This window comes from Ornithorhynchus anatinus, chromosome 2 (assembly GCF_004115215.2).
Source record: "Ornithorhynchus anatinus isolate Pmale09 chromosome 2, mOrnAna1.pri.v4, whole genome shotgun sequence".
NCBI lineage: Eukaryota > Metazoa > Chordata > Mammalia > Monotremata > Ornithorhynchidae > Ornithorhynchus > Ornithorhynchus anatinus.
The window spans coordinates 24,443,535-24,461,151 of record NC_041729.1 but is presented as its reverse complement, the minus strand read 5'-3'; the positions used below and the strand labels follow the sequence as shown (position 1 = coordinate 24,461,151).

The following is a 17,617-nucleotide window of genomic DNA, read 5'->3' as shown; positions in this document are numbered from 1 at the left end:
TAGGCGAGTGCAAAGAGTTAGTAGAAATGATGCCTGCCCTTAAGAAGCCATACTGTTATTTAAGCTGCAATTAATATGCATATCCCCTTTTCCTTCTTCCTCTTATGAACATTAATAATAATAATTTTTAAAAAGGGTATAACTTGCTTACTATATGCCAAGCACTATGCAAAGCGCTGGGTTATACAAAACAATCGGATCAGACCAGGTTTCTTTCCCACCTAGAGCTCAAAGTCTAAAGGGAAGGCATTTAATCCCCATTTTACAGAAGAAGCACAGAAGAGTTAAGTGACTTGCCCAAGGTCACACAGGATTGTCTTCTGAATTCCAGTCCTGGGATCTTTCCAGTAGGTGATGTGATTTTAGTGTCCAACTCCTTTTCTAGATTGAAAGCTCAGTGCCAGCAGGGATCATATTTACTCGTGGAAATCAGTGCCCTTGGAGCACCTGATATTCAACCCACCCTCAGCCCCACAGCATTTATGAACATATTGCCAATTTATTTATTTATGCCAATGGCTTTAGACTCTAGCCTGTAGTCTCCCTGTGGGCCGGGAACGTTCGTGTTTAAGAACTTTTTTGTAATGTACTCTCCCAAGTGCTTAGTACAGTGCTCTGCACACAGCATCCACTCAGTAAATACTGTTGAGCTTGTGTCCTAGAGGGGCCTATGGCTTCTCCACCAGCCACATCTTAGCCACTTGGCCTAAAGGAAAGAACATGGTCCTGGGAGCCAGAGGCCCTGGGTTCTAATCCCAGCGCCACCATTTACCTGCTGCATGATCTTGGACAAGTCACTTAACTTCTCTGTACCTCAGTTCCCTCATCTGCAGAATGGGAATTAAGTACCTATTCTCCCTCCTACGTAGTCTGCAAGCCCGCTCATTTGGTACCCCAGCACTTAGTACAGAGAAGTAGCGTGTCTCAGTGGAAAGAGCCTGGGCTTGGGAGTCAGAGGTAATGGGTTTGAATCCTGGCTCTGCCACTTGTCAGCTGGGTGACTGTGGGCAAGTCACTTAACTTCTCTGTGCCTCAGTTACCTCGTCTGTAAAATGGGGATTCAGACTGTGAGCCCCATGTGGGACAACCTGATCACCCTGTATCCCCCCCAGCGCTTAGAACAGTGCTCTGCACATAGTAAGCGCTTAACAAATACCAAAAGTATTATTATTACAGTGTTCGGCATATAATAAGGGCTTAAAAAATGCTTTGGTTGTCTTTTTTTTTAATTTTGATTAGAAGTCTCTGGATCCCACTTTGGTAAGCACTAGACTTGGGCCCAGAGCCCTGGACTAAACATCACAAGAGCTAAGGCCTATTTCCTGCCTTACTAAATGAATTTTTGGTGGTGGTGGTGGGTGTTCACTGTCACAAAAATAATCAATCGAGGATCTGTTTCGGCTAGGTGCTCTTCAGTGCTCATTTGCAAGACCTTGTCCCTGCCCTCTAGGAGCTGGCAAAGATGACATTGACGAAGGCAGACACGGCAAGGACCTATAAAGCACAGGATCACCATTGAATCAGTAAATAAATGGGTGAATAGCATGTTAATGTTACGTGCAAGCACCGGGGTGAGTGATTTCTGGAGTCAAATGAAAACCGCTGAATACAAACACCAGAAGCACCACAAGCCCCCTCGGCCCTGCCACCTGTCAGCTGTGTGACTTTGGGCAAGTCATTTAACTTCTCGGTGCCTCAGTTATCTCATTTGTAAAATGAGGATTAAGACTGTGAGCTTCACATGGGTCAATCTGATTACCCTGAATCTACCCCAGTGCTTAGAACAGTCCTCGGCACATAGGTAAGCACTTAACAAATGCCAACATTATTATTATAGACTGTGATAGGGATTGTCTCTACCTGTTACCAAATTGTACTTTCCAAGCAGTCTGCACACAGTAAGCGCTTGGTAAATACGACTGAATGAAAGAAGCAGCATGGCCTAATGGATAGAGCATGGGCCTGGGAGGTACGAGGGACCTGGGTTCTAATCCCGACTCCACCCTGGTCTGCTGTGTGAGACCTTAGGCAAGTCACATCACTTCTCTGTGCCTCAGTTACCTCATCTGTAAAAGGGGAATAAGACTGTGAGCCCCACATGGAATAACCTGATTACCTTGTATCTACCCCAGTGCTTAGAACATTGCTTGGCACATAGTAAGTGCTTAACCAAAAACATAATAATTATTATTATTATTAGCTTGTATCTACCCCAGCACTTAGTATGCTGCCTGGCACGTAGTAAGTGTTTAAACAAAAACCATTAAAAAAAAAAGAAAATGACCAGACTGGTGGGGAGGTGTTCATCAACAGGGCAAAGAGAAAGAAATGTAAATACCAAGGCATGAGTCTAGAGGAAGGCCACAGGAATCTGAGGGATGGAAAATGGGTCCCTTGAGAAAAAGTTAAGGGAGGTTGGTGTTCTTTACCCAAGCAAAGTTCTAACAGGGAGCAGAATTAATTGACTTGAAGGGTTGGAAGGAATTTTACAAGGAGGATGCTGACTGGTTCTCCCTCCCACAGAGAAACGAGAAAGAAGAAATGGGAGAAAGTTCACACAGAAACAAGGAAGAATTTGGTTACTGTTGGGGCCATGAAACATTAGAATAGTCTTCAGAGACAAAGGTGATGGAGCTTCCTCCTAAAAACCCTTTTCAAAAAGAATAGCCTGCCTCCTGTCCCACTTGATTTAATCAGCCACGTGATTAGGACCAGGGGGCTGGTTAAGATGAACTTTCAAGGTCATGGCCAGCACCGGAAGTCCCTGGGAGTCAAAAGGACCTGGGTTCTAATCCTGAGTCTGCCACATCAGCTGTGTGACCTTGAGCAAGTCACTTCACTTCTCTGGGCCTCAGTTACCTCATCTGTAAAATGGAGATTAAGACTTTGAGCCCCATGTGGGACAGGGACTGTGTCCAATCTAATTCACTTGTATCTACCCCAATGCTTAGAACAGTGCTTGGCACATAGTAAGCACTTAAGTACCATATTTATCATTACTGTTATTATTATTAAAAGCTACTGGAAAAGATAGGATAGGAGAGTAGAAAGAGCAGCAGAGGGGTAAAAATTGTGTGCACAGTTGGAAAGGAAAATAAATCTTGGCAAACCCTACCCTAGAGAGTTGTCGGGGGGGTGGGGGTGATGAAATGGGCATTTTTTTTGCTTTTTTTACCCTTTTATTAAGAGTCCTTACCTCTCAGATGCCAGGATGCCTAGGCACTGCCCTACTCAGACCTCCTCTCCTTCCTGCCCTTCCCTGTCCTGGGCCAGGAATGGATGGCATCTACCAAGATGGAGGGTCTATGGCAATAGGGAGAGAGATTCATTCATTCAGTTGTATTTGTTGAGCACTTAACCGTACTAAGTGTTTGGGAGAGTGGGAAGGAAAAGCCAGGCTGGTGATAAGAGGGAATGGCCTGGCTCCATGGGCTGAATGGAAGAATATGTACCTAAGTGTGGGAGAGTGGGTCAAAATGTGTGGGTGAGGCAATAGGGAGGGAAAGTTAGGTGGGTGGGATAATAATAATAACAACAATAATAATAGTAACTGTGGTATTTGTAAAGTGTTTACTATGTCCCAAACGCTGTACTAAGCACTGGGGTAGAAACAAGCAAATGGGGTTGGACGCAGTCCCTGCCCCACATGAGGCTCACAGTCTTAATCCCCATTTTACAGATGAGGGAACTGAGGCATAGAGAAGTGAAGTGACTTGCCCAAGGTCACACAGCAGACAAGTTGTGGAGCTGGGATTAGAACTCAGGTCCTCTGACTCCCAGGCCTGTGCTCTTTCCAGTGGGCCACGCGTAGTCCAGTCCCAGAAGTCTTCCTGGAGGAGATATGATTTTAGTAGGACTTTGACAATGGGGAGGTGCTGATCTGATGGATATGTAGGAGGAGGAAGTTCCAGAAAGGAGGGAAGATGTGAGCAAGGGGTCACTAGCTAGTGAGTCGAGAGCGAATAGGTTGATATTGGAGGAATTCATTCCTTCAATGGTATTTATTGAGCACTTACTGTGTGCAAAGCACTATACTAAGCACTTGGGAGAGTGCAATATAATCATAAACTTACACATTCCCTGCCCATAACGAGCTTACAGTCTGGAGGGATGAATTGTGTGTGGTGAGCTGGGTGGTAGCAGGGAGGAGCGAGAATAAGTAAAATGGAGAGAACTGATTGCCTTGACTCCATTGAGGAATTTCCGTTGGATGTGGAGGTGGATGGACATCCATCGGAGGTACTTAAGGAATGGCGAGAGACGTGCCTCAAACTTTTTTTGGTTTGTTTTTTTTTTAAATATGATTCGGGCAGCAGAGTGAAGTATGGACTGGAGGTTGGGCAGGGGGAGTCAGGCTGGAGGCAGGGAAGCTGGGGAGGAGGCCGATGCAGTAGTTGAGGCAGGATGCGATTGATAGGTGTGGGAGCAGAAGGCAATCGGATGTCAAAGGGGAGGAAGGCTCTGAGTTGGTGCTGCTGCTGACAACTGAGAGTCTGGAGCCCCAAGAATTCGGCCACCTGGTCTTGGGTTGTCAGTCAGTCAATTGTATTTACTGAGCATGTACTCTGTGCAGTGCACTGTACTGAACACTTGGGAGAGTACAATATAACAATAAACAGAACATTCTCTGCTCATAATGAACTTACAGTCTAGAGGGGGAGACATTAATATAAATAAATTATAGATTTGTACATAAGGGCTGTGGGGCTGGGATGGAGAATTAATTCCTTATCTTCCCTCCCAAACCCTGTCCTCTCCCTGACTTCCCTGTCACTGTGGATGGCATGACCATCCTTCCCATCTCACGGGGCCGCAACCTTGGTGTCATCCTTGACTCTGCTCTCATTCACACCACACATCCAATCTGTCACCAACGCCTGCCGGTCTCACCTTCACAGTATCGCCAAGATCCGCCCTTTCCTCCACCCAAACTGCTACCGTGCTGGTACAAGCTCTCATAATATCCCGATTGGATTATTGTGTCATCCTCCTCTCTGATCTCCCTTCCTCCTGTCTTTCCCCACTCCAGTCTTTTCTTCATTCCGCTGCCCGGACCATCTTCCTACAGAAACGCTCTGGGCATGTCACTCGCCTCCTCAAAAATCTCCAGGGGTTGCCTATCAACCTTCGCACGAAACAAAAACTCCTCACTCCTGGCTTCAAAGCTCTCCATCGCCTTGCCCCCTCCTACCTCACCTCCCTTCTCTCTTTCTACTGCCCACCCCATACACTCCATTCCTCTGCCACTCACCTCCTCACGGTCCCCTGTCCTGCCGTCGACTCCTGGTCCACGTCCTCTTACTCTGCTGGAATGCCCTCCCTCTTCATGTCCGCCAAACTAACTCTCTTCCCCTCTTCAAAGCCCTATTGAGAGCTCACCTCCTCCAGGAGGCCTTCCCAGACTGAGCCCCCCTTTCCCTCTGCTCCTCCTCGGCTCCCCTCCCCCCCACCTCCCACCCTCTGCTCTTCCCCCTTCCCCTCAGCACTATGCATATTTGTATATATTATTACCCTATTTATTTTGTTAATGAGGTGTATATCTCCTTGATTCTATTTATCTTGATGATGTTGTTTTGTTTGTTTTGTTCTGTTTTGCTCTGCTGTCTCCCCTGTTTAGACTGTGAGTCCGTCACTGGGCAGGGATTGTCTCTATCTGTTGCTGAATTGTACATTCCAAGCACTTAGTACAGTGCTCTGCACATAGTGCTCAATAAATACTATTGAATGAATAAAGGGAGCACGTCAGGAAACATAGACGAGAGTGGGAGAAGAGGAAAGGAGGGCTTAGTCAGGGAAGGCCTCTTGGAGATGTGCCTTCAGTAAGGCTTTGAATGGGGGGAGAGTAATTGTCTGTCAGATACGAGAGGGAAGGCGTTCCAGGCCAGAGGCAGGACATGGACTAGAGGTCGGTGGCGAGATAGATGAGATCGAAGTGCAAGAGAAGGTTGGCATTAGAGGAGCGAAGTATGCAGGCTGGGTTGTAGTAAGAGAGTAAAGAGGTGAGGTAAGAGGGGGCAAGGTCCCTGGGTGGGGTCCCTCTACATGGACACTGAGCCCACCCCTAACTGTAGAGCTGTCTTTGCCCACGGCCTCCATGCGGCTGGCGAGGTCTTCTCGCCCGTTGAGGCAGGGCCGACTTCAGCGTTTCGGCTGCCCAAAGCCCAGATTGCCTCCCTTCCCCTCCCCGACCGTGACCTTCGACGTAATCACATCATGCCATGAGAGAGGGCAACAAGCTGTCTTCCACGTGATTTGCAGAGGAGCAACCCCTACACGGATTCAAAGCTGTCAGAGGCCGCGTCCCTCCAGAGGCAGCAGAATCCATCAGTCTTGGTCCGACTGTTGTCAGTCAGAGCTGCCCTGGCGGCTGCAAGGCCCAGAAACGGCTACCCCTACACCAGTTCAGAGTCACCAATCAATGGTATTTATTGTGTGCTTACTGTGTGCCAAGCACTGTACTAAGCAGTTAGGAAAGTACAATACAACAGAATTAGCAGATACGATCCTTGCCTGTAACGAGTTTGCAGTCCACAGGGGAGAAAGACATTGATATGAATAACGTGTAATATGTAACTTAAAGATGTGTACACAGTGTAATCTCATACCAGGATTGGGCTCTGACAAAGACCTGGTCAACTTAATTAGATAAGGTCACTGTCCAGAGTCCATTCTCTCCCACACTAGCCAGGGGAGGGAAGAGGGGCAGTTAGAAAATAATAATAATAACTGTGGTATTTGGTAAGTGCTTCCTATATGCCAAGCACAGTACTGGGGCAGATACAAGCTAATCAGGTTGGTCTCAGTCCCAGTCCTACATGGGGCTCATAGTTTTAATCCCCATTTTACAGAAGAGGTAACCTAGGCCCAGAGAAGTGAAGTGAGTTGCCCAAGTTCACACAGCGGACAAGTGGTGGAATTGGTATGAGAACCCAGGTCCTTCTGACTCCCAGGCCAATTCTCTATCCCCAAGGCCATGCTGGAAAAAAACAAACCTCAAAACTGACAGGGTCCACACCTCGGCCTGGAGTCCTGCTCCAATCCTCCGGAAAACCCTATTCATCCACGCCCAAACCTCCCCTGGGTTTTTCCCGCTCCTCCTCCATTTCAGCCCGGCATCCAGCTGCCTTGCAACAGCTGCAGTCTCCCTCTCTTCCTCTCACCCACACCTCAGGGACCCAAGCACCCTCTGGCTCCCAGCCTCGATAACATCCCAGACTAGAGACATTACCCTCCCTGTCTATGGTGTCAGCTGTGTGACTGTGGGCAAGTCACTTAACTTCTCTGTGCCTCAGTTCCCTCATCTGTAAAATGGGGATTAAGACTGTGAGCCCCACGTGGGACAACCTGATTCCCCTGTGTCTACCCCAGCGCTTAGAACAGTGCTCTGCACATAGTAAGCGCTTAACAAATACCAACATTATTATTATGGTGGGTAGGGAAGGTTAAAGGGGTGATGATGGGTGATCGATCCCACAGCACATAAATCAATAAAACTTTGTAAAGATGTTTTTCTTCAGGGAGATGTTAGGGGAGGGAGGGAAGAGCAGAGAAATGGAAGGTGACTCCAGTGCCGTTTCGGAGGGAATGGCAGATCTGCCCGCCAGCTCCAGTGCCAACCCCGCTTTGATGGTGTACATGCGTGATAGCCATCTTGAGATGGTCTGGTACTGGCTCCATCTTGGCATGGCCCAGGTGGTGGTCATCTTGAGAGGGTCAGAAGGCAAGCCACCACCCCTGCCATGCGTTGGCCTGAGCAGTTGAGAAGCAGTGTGGCCTAGGGGATAGAGCATGGGCCTGAGAATCAGGAGGACGTAGGTTCTAATCCCAGCTCCACCAATTGTCTGCTATCTGGCCTTGGACAAGTCACTTAACTTCTCTCTCCCTCTGTAAAATCTGTAAAATAGGGATTAGGACCCCCCCTTCTAGACTGTGAGCCCATTTTGGGCAGGGATTGTCTCTATTTGTTAATAATCTTGGTATTTGTTAAGCGCTTACTATGTGCAGAGCACTGTTCTGAGTGCTGGGGTAGATACAGGGCAATCAGGTTGTCCCACGTGAGGCTCACAGTTAATCCCCATTTTACAGATGAGGGAACTGAGGCACCGAGAAGTGAAGTGACTTGCCCACAGTCACAGACCTGACAAGTAGCAGAGCTGGGATTCGAACCCGTGACCTCTGACTCCCAAGCCCAGGCTCTTTCCACTGAGCCACGCTTTCCGGGCGCTTAATAGAATGCTCTGCACACAGTAAACACTCAGTAAATATGAATGAATGAATGAAGGAATGACTGTGAGCCCCATGTGGGACAGAGACTGTCCAACCTGATTCGCTTGTATCTATCCCAGCACTTAGAACAGTGCTTGACACAGAGTATGCGTGTAACAAATACTATCATTATTATTATTACCTTGATGTCCATCTGAATCCAGCTGTGGGGGCAGGATGCCCCACTTCTCCTGAGTCCTGTTTTAGAGCTGTTCCCGGCAGGCCTATAAGATTTTCATTCTCTCTCCTCTCTGCCATTTCTTTTAGAGCACCGAAGGCCACCTGAACAACAAGGACTCCCGACTAGTCTGGACTCACTCCAACGAGCACGTCCTCTCGACTGGATTCAGTCAGGTACGGGCGCTCCGAAAGGCCCCCTCTCCTCCCTCCACTCTGGCGGGGACAGTTCTCGGGGTTGCCGTCGTTGAACGCGGAGCTCTCTGGGAAATCTCTGACCAGGCCCGGGTGTGTACATGCTGACATCGTATCCCAGTCTAGCTCGGGACCCGGGTGAGATGACGGGCAGCCTCCCTGTCGGAGTCCCGTTGGGCAATGACTATTGGCCTCCTCTGCCGCTACAGCAGCATCAGCGTCTGGGGATGAGGAGGCGCGGAGGGGCCGGTCCTCTGCCGGGATTCCTTCCCCGGGATCCCGGAGGAGGAATGGGAAGTGGCCAGGACTGGTGTGAGTTCGGAACACTGCCTACCCACCGATTCCCCCGGGTGCCGCCTGGCCAAAGAGCAGGCGTACGCTTGGCTGGGTGCGGCTTGCCCCAGTCTTGCCTATATATGGCAGTTAGACGGCTGGGTCCCAGTCCTAGGGGACCGAGCTGCCGAAATCAACAAATTCCATTTGGAATAGCTAACCCCGACCCCGAGAAGTACAGCCGGCCCCGGCCGGAGATGAGCCTGGGTTGGTGGCGAGGGGAGGATGGCGGCCGGCGGGGCAGCAGGGTAGGTGAGGAGTGCTCACTGCCTCAGGGTCAACTCCCTTACAGGCGGCGCTGTCCAGATTATCCATCCACCCTTCCCTCAATCAGTCATTCTGGTGAAGTGTCAACTTGGCATTCGGGGAAGCAGTGCGGTTTAGTGGAAAGAGCACAGTCTTGGGAGTCAGAGGACGTGGGTTCTAATCCCAGCTCCACCACTTGTCAACTGTGTGACCTTGGGCAAGCCACTTAACTTCTCTGTGCCTCAGTTACCTCATCTGTAAAATGGGGATTAAGATTGTGAGCCCCATGTGGGACAACCTGATTACCTCATATCTACCCCAGTGCTTTGAAGAGTGCTTAGCACATAGCACTTAACAAATACTGTGATTATTATTTAGTCAACCTCCTCTTCGGAAATTGGCTCAGACTGTCAAGCAACCTCACCTGTCTGCTTAGTGGCTTGGGGATACCCCAAAACTGCTCTGGGGTCCTGGGGAGGATTGCTTTGGCCCAAGGAGGCCTGTGGGGATCTAGACTAAACTGGACCTTATTCCTCCTTTGGGGAGGGGCAGGGGGGGGAGAGAGAGAGAGAGACCCTCCGCATCTCCCCCTTCCCCAGTAAGGACTGACTGGCTCCAGAGCTCATATGGGATTCCCATGAACTTGAGGGGAGGGGGCCGTGTTGGGGGTAAACTGATTGGGATCTCTCCTCCTTCCTCTCCATCCCCCTGCCTCCAAGCCCCTTGGAATGGCAGAGGGACCCTGGAAACACCCTGACTGGGAATCCCTTGAAGTTACCGGAGTCCTGTATTTCCGGGATAACCAGGGCCTCCTCCCCACAAGCAATCATGAAACCGTCCAATTCCTTTGTACCAGCACTCTTGCCAAGGGTTCACTGGCCCAGGGAAATCAACAAATTGCCCAGTTCCTGACCAGAGCTCCCCTCACCTCCGAGTTGCGTCCCTTTGGTGGGAAGGTTGACTGTGGGCTCCTGGAGGAAGGGCCAGTCTCCCCCAGTCTTTCCCACTGACATGTGTGGATTCCAGATCTGGGGAGGAGGGGGAAGGGTGGCAATGGAAAGGAAGGAGGTGGCCTTGGGGCTCGATCATAAGGGAAGTGGCTCAGGGTTTGGGAGGGGGTGTGGTGGATTGGGGGTTGATGCTCCCTGACCTCCTTGCTCTCCTATTGCAGATGAGAGAGCATGAAGTCAAACTGTGGGATACAAGGCGCTTCTCCAACTCTCTGGCCTCTTTCGTCCTCGATACTTCACCAGGGTAGGATTTGCGAGCCCTTGGAGTAGGGCAGGATGGGGCTTTCCCTCCTTCTGTGGCAGGGGAGACTGGGTTAAAGGGGTGGCAACGGGTGGGGTGGTCAGGAAGAGCACCACAAGCTGGGGGAAGAGAGGGAGACTAAAGAGGTTGCCCGTGGCACTGCGTCTAAGGGTTGTCAATCCATCAGTCATATTTTTTGAGTGCTTATTGTGTACAGATCACTGTACTAAGCGCTTGGGAGAGTGCAATATAACAGACACATTCCCTGCCCACAATGTGTCTAGAGCAGGAGGCAGATATTAATATAAATAAATAAATTACAGATATGTACTTAAGTGCTGTGTGGCTGGGATGGGGGTTTGAATAAAAAGGGCAAGTCAGGGTGACACAGAAAGGCGTGGAAGAGGGCTTAGGGAAGCCCTCTTGGAGGAGACGTGCCTTCATTAGGGCTTTGAAGTGGGGGAGAGTAATTGTCTGGCGGATATGAAGAGAAGGATGTTCCGGGCCAGAGGCAGAGGTCGGATAGATGAGATCGAGGTACAATGAGTAGGTTGGGGCGCTCTCCCTGTGTGTGTCCTCTCAACTCTGAGCCCTGAAGGAAATGGGTACTTGATCATTCTCTGCTCAGCCTCCAGCCTTTCCACTCCATCAGACCCTCCGGCCTTTTTGGCGCAGGGGCCATGGTGGAGAGCAGGGACTGCAGTGGCTTGATCTGTCAGGCCCAGGGCTGCTGCTAGCAGCCAGTCTGAGAAGCTTAGCTGGACAGGGGCAGCTGGAGAAATGTCAGGTTTGGGCCCAAAGAAGGCAGCTGCGGCTCCAGAGGTGGCAGGTGAGGGGAAGCAGTTCTGGTCCCCCCAGCCCAAATCCAGGCAGGGTTCCAGACCTTCCCGTGTGGGTTGCCCAAGAACTAGGAAATTGTCCTTGAGGGTTCAGTAGTGGAATTGGGATAGGGCCCAGGAACCCTGGCTCGCAGTTTGGTGTTTAGATCTGGGGCCCAATTGGACCCCTTTCTCTCTTCTTGTTCCCCTTCCCCTTTCTCCCCACCTCCCCTTCTCCCATCTCCCCACTGCAGAGCTGGTGTAATAAAAGTGTCCATCTCCTCTTGGCTCCATCTGTCTAGCTCAGGGTTCAGTAGGTGAGGTAGCACAAGGTGCGGGGAGCTGGGGGTGGTCCTGGTTCAGATGGGGGTTGTGGAATCTGGGAATCTGGAATGTGGGAGTCTGGAGAACCAGTGGAGTGGTGAGAGTGGGACAGCACTACACACTGCTACGGGAGACAGACAGACACACAAAATCACCCTCACACCCACACTTCACTGTGGGCAGAAACACACACACGCATATATATACCCCCCCACACACAAACACATCATAATGTGGAGAAAGACAGAGAGACACCCACATATATACACACCTTTACACATCACTGTGGAGAAACACATACTTCACTGTGGGGAGGAAGAGGCAGACACACATATATAAACACTCTCACACCTCACTGTGGAGAAACACACGCTTCAAAGTGGGGAGAGAGACAGACATACACATGTACACACCCATACACATCATTGTGGAGAAACACATCCGCTTCGCTAAGGGGAGAGAGACAGACACTTTCACACCCAGAGCCCAAGTGAGGTGGGTTCAGGGTGTCTCATATGCCCCCACCCCGTCATAGTGGATCTGCCATGTTCATTGCCTTTCCAGGAATCTGCCTGGCAGATCCCAAGGGACCCTATCTTCCGGGGGTGGAAGAACGGGAGGATGGGGGCCCAGCCGCCACAAGGTCACAGTGTTAGCAGAGCGATCGAGGATGAGAGCAGATGGTGAGCGGGGGACTGTGATAAAAATGGAAGTGCAGAAAGCAGCACTCTTCTTTCTCCAAATTATCTGGTGTCTATATTCATAGGGTAATTTATTTTCCATACAGTGCCTCTTGATCTAAACCTCTTGGTTTAAAATTTTTCCGGTACAGACCACTGTTATGTTAGTGCAGTTTGTTAGTTTTCTTCTGTTCTTTATTCTGAAAAGCAAGAGAAGCAATACTTCTTTATGAAAGGCTTTATGGGGCGAGGACGAGGGGCCGAGGTGGCCTCGCCGGGGCACCGAAGACAGAGCTTTGGTTCAGAGGTGCTGGGCTCAGGCTGTGAAGTTGCACACTCTCCAGATTTGGTTCCTTTCCGCCGTTCCCTTCCCCCCGGCCCAGGAATGACAGCTCAGCAGGAATGTGCTGGCAGTCTCTTTGCGGTACTGAGAAGTCTAGGCTATTTCCCCTCAGCACCCAGCCCCAGACTGGTGCCTGTGAACCACGCCTGCCCCTCCTCTCCCCTTTCCTCCCCTCATCCCGATACGGCCTCCTCTAATGTCTGGGGGCCATCAGTTGCCCAGCATACTGGGGGAGCAAGGGACTGTGGTGTAGAAGCCTTTTGTGGACCTAGGTCCCTGGGGATCAAGGAGGCAGAGCTCCCACCTCCAGTGTTGGCTTGTTTGGTTGTTTGTTTTATGGTACTTGTTAAGCACTTACTATGTGTCAAGCACTGTTGAAGTGCCGGGGTAGGTGCAAGTCAGGTTGGACACAGTCCCTGTCTCTCATGGGATTCGCATTCTTAAGTGGAAGGGAGAACAAGTATTGAATCCCCATTTTAGAGTTGAGGAAACTGAGGCACAGATAAATTAAGTGACTTGCCCCAGGTCACACAGTCAGCAGTTGACAGAGCCAGGATTAGAAATCCAGTCCTCAGACTCCCAGACCAGTGCTCTTTCCACTAGTCCACGTTGCTTCCCAAGGTCACACACCAGACCGATTCCTGGCTCATTGCCTTGTCCCATTTGTTAAGAGGGCACTCGGGCTGACCTGCAGTTGTGACTCCCTGCCATATTGGCCACAGGGGCGGAGATTAGCTGGAGGCAGGGGTAGCCGGCATCCAGATTTTGCAAGGAGTCTAGCAATGGGAGTCGCTGCTCTCCGCTCGAAGACCGGATGTTGATCTTCCTGAACACGAAGGCACGGTTTGCTCCCTTCTGGCCTCCGCTTCTTCGTCCACCAATCACTCAATCAATCAGTGAATGGTCTTTATTGAACATTTACCCCGTGCAAAACACTGTACTAAGTCACCTCTTACACCTGCCCAGGCCCCAAGGAGATGCTCCGGGAAAGCTAAGGCAGAATCCTGACTGGATTTCAGCCTCCCTCCTTGCCCTTCTCTAACAACAAACCACCGGCTGGAAGCCCGAAGCCCAGACAGCTCAGTCCTGTCCAGAGAGGAATCACGTGTGGGAGCCAGCCCTCTGTTTTCGGGGAGGATCCACCAGGCAGTCCCAGCCCCATCTTCTCATTCATTCATTCATTCAATTGTATTTATTGAGCACTTACTCTGTGCAGAGCAGTGTACTAAGCAATTAGAATGGACAATTCGGCAACAGAGACAATCTCTGCCCAACAACGGCCTCACAGTCCCTCTGGAGCTAAGGTTGGTGGGGAAGTGGGGAGGCTTAGCATTGGAGCTGATCCCCACGGCCTGGGGAAATCCCAGCTCCTGCCCCCATGGAGCAGGGCACCACCCAGTATTCCCTGGGATCCCGGGAAGGCCGGGAGCTTTCGTCCATGGGACGCTGTGGGTCTCCAAGCTCTGGAAGTGCCCCGTCCACCTCCTCACCCCCCCGGCCATAGCGAGAGAGCAAGGGGGAGTCCTACTAGGCGGTAGAGTTTGTAGCAACCCTTGCTGTAGGCTCAGGTGGAGGAAGGGAACCACAAGATTCTGAGGTGAGAAGCAGCAGCAGCACAGGGACTGTCCCTATCTGCAAGCGCTTAGTACAGTGCTGTGCACATAGTAAGCGCTCAATAAATACTATTGAATGAATGAATGAATGAATAGCGTAGTGGATAGAGCATGGGCTGTGAGTCAGAAGGTCATGGAGTCTAATCCTGGCTCTGCCACTTATCTGCTTTGTCACCTTGGGCAAGTCACTTCACTTCTCTGTGCCTCAGTTACCTCATCTGTGAAAGGGAATTGAGATTGTGAACTCCACATGGGACAGGGATTGTGTCCCACCCCATTTCCTTGTGTACACCCTGGCGCTTACTACAGAGCTTGGTACATACTAAGCACTTAACAAATACCACAATTATTAGTATTAACATAGTCATGAGGGGCCAAGGGCAGGGGCTGGTAGCAGAGGGAGGGGAGGGAGTCTTTCACCCATCACAGCCCCCAAATCCCAGAATACACCCTGAGTGTGTCAGCTCCCCACCCCCTTCGGGTACTGCTCCAGACCCAAAAAGGATAAATGGGTCCGGGCCCCATTGTGCTGCTGGAGGGCACTGACCTGGTGATCGCTAGGTTTAAGAACAGCCCAGTGGGCTTCCTACCTGGGGCCAGGGGGGCAACAGCAGCCAACCTAGAATCTGTTCAAATCACTCCCAGATGGGCGGCCAGGGACAATCTTCTTTCCTTCCCCTCCTCCCTCCTCCCTTCCCCACTCCCCTCCCCCTCAAGCAAGGCTAACTGGACAAAGGCTTTCAGCTCTCTGGAAGTCCCTAACGAGGAGAGGTCTGGGTTGGCACCTCAGCGGGCACGTGCCCTTCCCCGGCCTCTGTCCCAGCCTCTACTGACTCAGCCTGGAGGCATCCAAAGTTGGGGCCTCGTTGGCTCCCCATCCCCGCCACCCCCTTTCAGGATTTCTGGGCTGTAATGGAAGGGTTTGCGAACCTCTGGCAGAGGGCACCGGGGCTGGGCAGTTTGGATCGCCTCCCTCCCTTTCTCCGGTTTCCTTCCCTTCCTTGTTCCGCAGCCTTTTCGGCTCTGTTTGTGTAGAACATCATGTGCCGATGAGAGGGCCGCTGGGCGTGGCTAGGAAGGGCTGAGGCCTCTGCTGGGCACTGGGGCCCTCGCTCCCCCTTCCTCCCTTTGGGAAGAGGAGATAGTCCTTTCTTCCCACTCCCTCACCCATCCATGCTCCCACCTTCATGTCATCCCTCCCTTGGCCCCTTGCCTGGGGAGCACAGCTGCCCCCAGCTGCCTTGGGCCCTCCCACACTGCTCCTTCACGGCCCCCAGGCCCAGCCGAGGGAGGTGGAGGCCGGCCCCTGGAATCCTTGCTTGGACCTCGGTGAGCGGAGACCTCGCCGTCACCTCGCCGACTGTGGCTTCTCTGAGCCGAGGCTAGAGGGTCCCCTCCCAGATGGCCCTGTGGTCTGATCGGGGAACGACCCTCCCAAGCCAGAAACCTGAGGGCCGGAGACAGAGGGGGCAAGCCTTCTGGGAAGCGCCTCTTTCCTTTACCCAGTGGAGCTGCCATAGTGCACTCCCTAAAGCTCTGTGCTCGTGAATACGTGTTGTGTGTGTGTTTGTGTGCACGTGCGATTTAGTGGTTGTGCCCCGGGGTCTCTGGATGTAGTCTAGTTACCCCCAGGCCTCCGCCTCTCCACCTCTCCTCTGGATCCCCGCCAGGATCATTCATTAGCAGGACCGTTCTCTGCCTGGTCCCAAAAGGGGCAATCACGGCATTGAGTGAGCGGGGAGCAAGCTGTTCTTTTCCCCGCCAATGCGCGGAGAGCCCGACCCATCCCGGACGGCCTAGAGCCCAGCCCCCTTACGGTGGCCACTGCCTGGCGCCCCCGGCTCACCCTCCGTGGCCTGCTTCGGGGCCAGAAGCTCTTCCCACTGGGGGCCTGGAATAGACTCAGCCTCGCAGTGAAAATATTTACTCAGCAGCAATTTGCAGAGGAATCTGGGACGGTGATTTAAAAAAGCTGGCTGCACGATGACAATGGACCCTTTGACAGCCCAACCTGGCTCCTGCCTGCAGCGGGGCTAGGGGAGAGCGAGAGGGGCGCATTTTCTTTCCCCCTCCTCTAATAGGATCCAGCCCTGCAGGAAGTCCACCTGGGTAGGGTCTGGGGAGGCAGCCGCCGCTCCGGGCCCTCCCCCTCCGCCTCCCCCGCCTCCCCGCACCCAGCCCTGATGGATGATCTGCCTCTCGTGCCAGAGACCTCGGGAGCGGCTAATTGCATCCAGAGCCCCCGGCGGTGGGGCTCGCCGCTGACATCAGCCCTGTGTGTTGCCGAGCCTGCCCGCTCGCCTGCCTGGGGCCCTCCCCCAAGGCCGGACTGCCCTTGTCCTCCATCTCCCAGCTCCTCGTCCCCTTACCGGGGGCGTGGGGGCAACCTGGACCCTCCCCGATAAGGGCCTGGGGTCCACTGGGGAGAAGGGCCGATGAGCTGGGGTGGCTTTTGGGAATCTGAGCTCTGTGGGGGTGTGGCCCACCCCCACACCACGAGGCGTGTGCCGAATCTCTGACCTCCTGGACCCCAGCCATCACTGTCCATCTGTATCACTGAGGTCCAGTGCTGGTGGCTCAGGGCTGCGGGGTGGGGAGCTCCCGTGTTCAAGCTGCCCAGGGAAGGGTAGATAGGTCTTCTCCCTCCTTCCCTCCCAAAAAACTGCCTGGACCCCTTGTCTTACAGATTGGCACAGCTGGACAGGTTCCCCAGGAACCTTGGGGGACCTGATTTCTGGTGAGGGGTCCTTCCCAAGTTCACCCCTGGCTGAGGCTCCATTTGCTTGCTGCGAGGCGGTGATTGTCAGGGGCAGCCCCAGTCACTAGCACCTCTCCCATAAAAGCACGGGGAGGGTGGAGGGGGGCCTGCCTCTATTCCCCCACCTCTGGAGAACTTTGGAGATTCTAACCACTGCCTCTGGGATGACCCAGGGTTTCCCGCCCTCTGCTCCAGGAATGGTGCTGGCCAGGTCTCTGGGGAGGTGAATTGGGGGTAGCCGGGGGGGGGGGGGGGCGGATGACAGGATAGATCCTAGGACTTGATACGTCATTCCTTGTTCGTGGCAGTGCATGCAGTCAGGGCTGGTGGTAAGTAAGGGACGGGGGCTGTCGGCCCACGTTCTCTGCCCTCTCCCTGGGGTCTAGTATTGTGTAGCCCCACTGAGAGTTCCATTTGGGGTTGGGCGGGGGCCCTTGGGCACTGCCTTGGGGTGCAGTGGTTTGGGGCAGGATGCTCCCTTTGGCTACCTCCTGTCCAGATCCAAGTCTGCTCTGTGGCCTTTTGAAAGGACCTGAGCATCAGCTGGAGGGGCCTCAGCTGGCTTCCCTGAAATTTGCGTTTCAAAAAGTCCCATTAACGAAGCCAGGGGCCAG

At 52.4% G+C, this 17,617-nt stretch overlaps 1 protein-coding gene across 1 annotated transcript in view; it reads left to right on the top strand.

Annotated features, from left to right (window-relative positions):
- LOC100091485 (coronin-7-like) overlaps positions 1 to 17,617 on the top strand; it is a 121,227-nt gene that overhangs the window by 58,102 nt on the left and 45,508 nt on the right. Inside the window, exons 8-9 of the mRNA XM_029054024.2 lie at positions 8,533 to 8,619; positions 10,388 to 10,470. Coding sequence (XP_028909857.1) covers positions 8,533 to 8,619; positions 10,388 to 10,470 — 170 coding nt within the window. The remainder of the gene's footprint in view (positions 1 to 8,532; positions 8,620 to 10,387; positions 10,471 to 17,617) is intronic.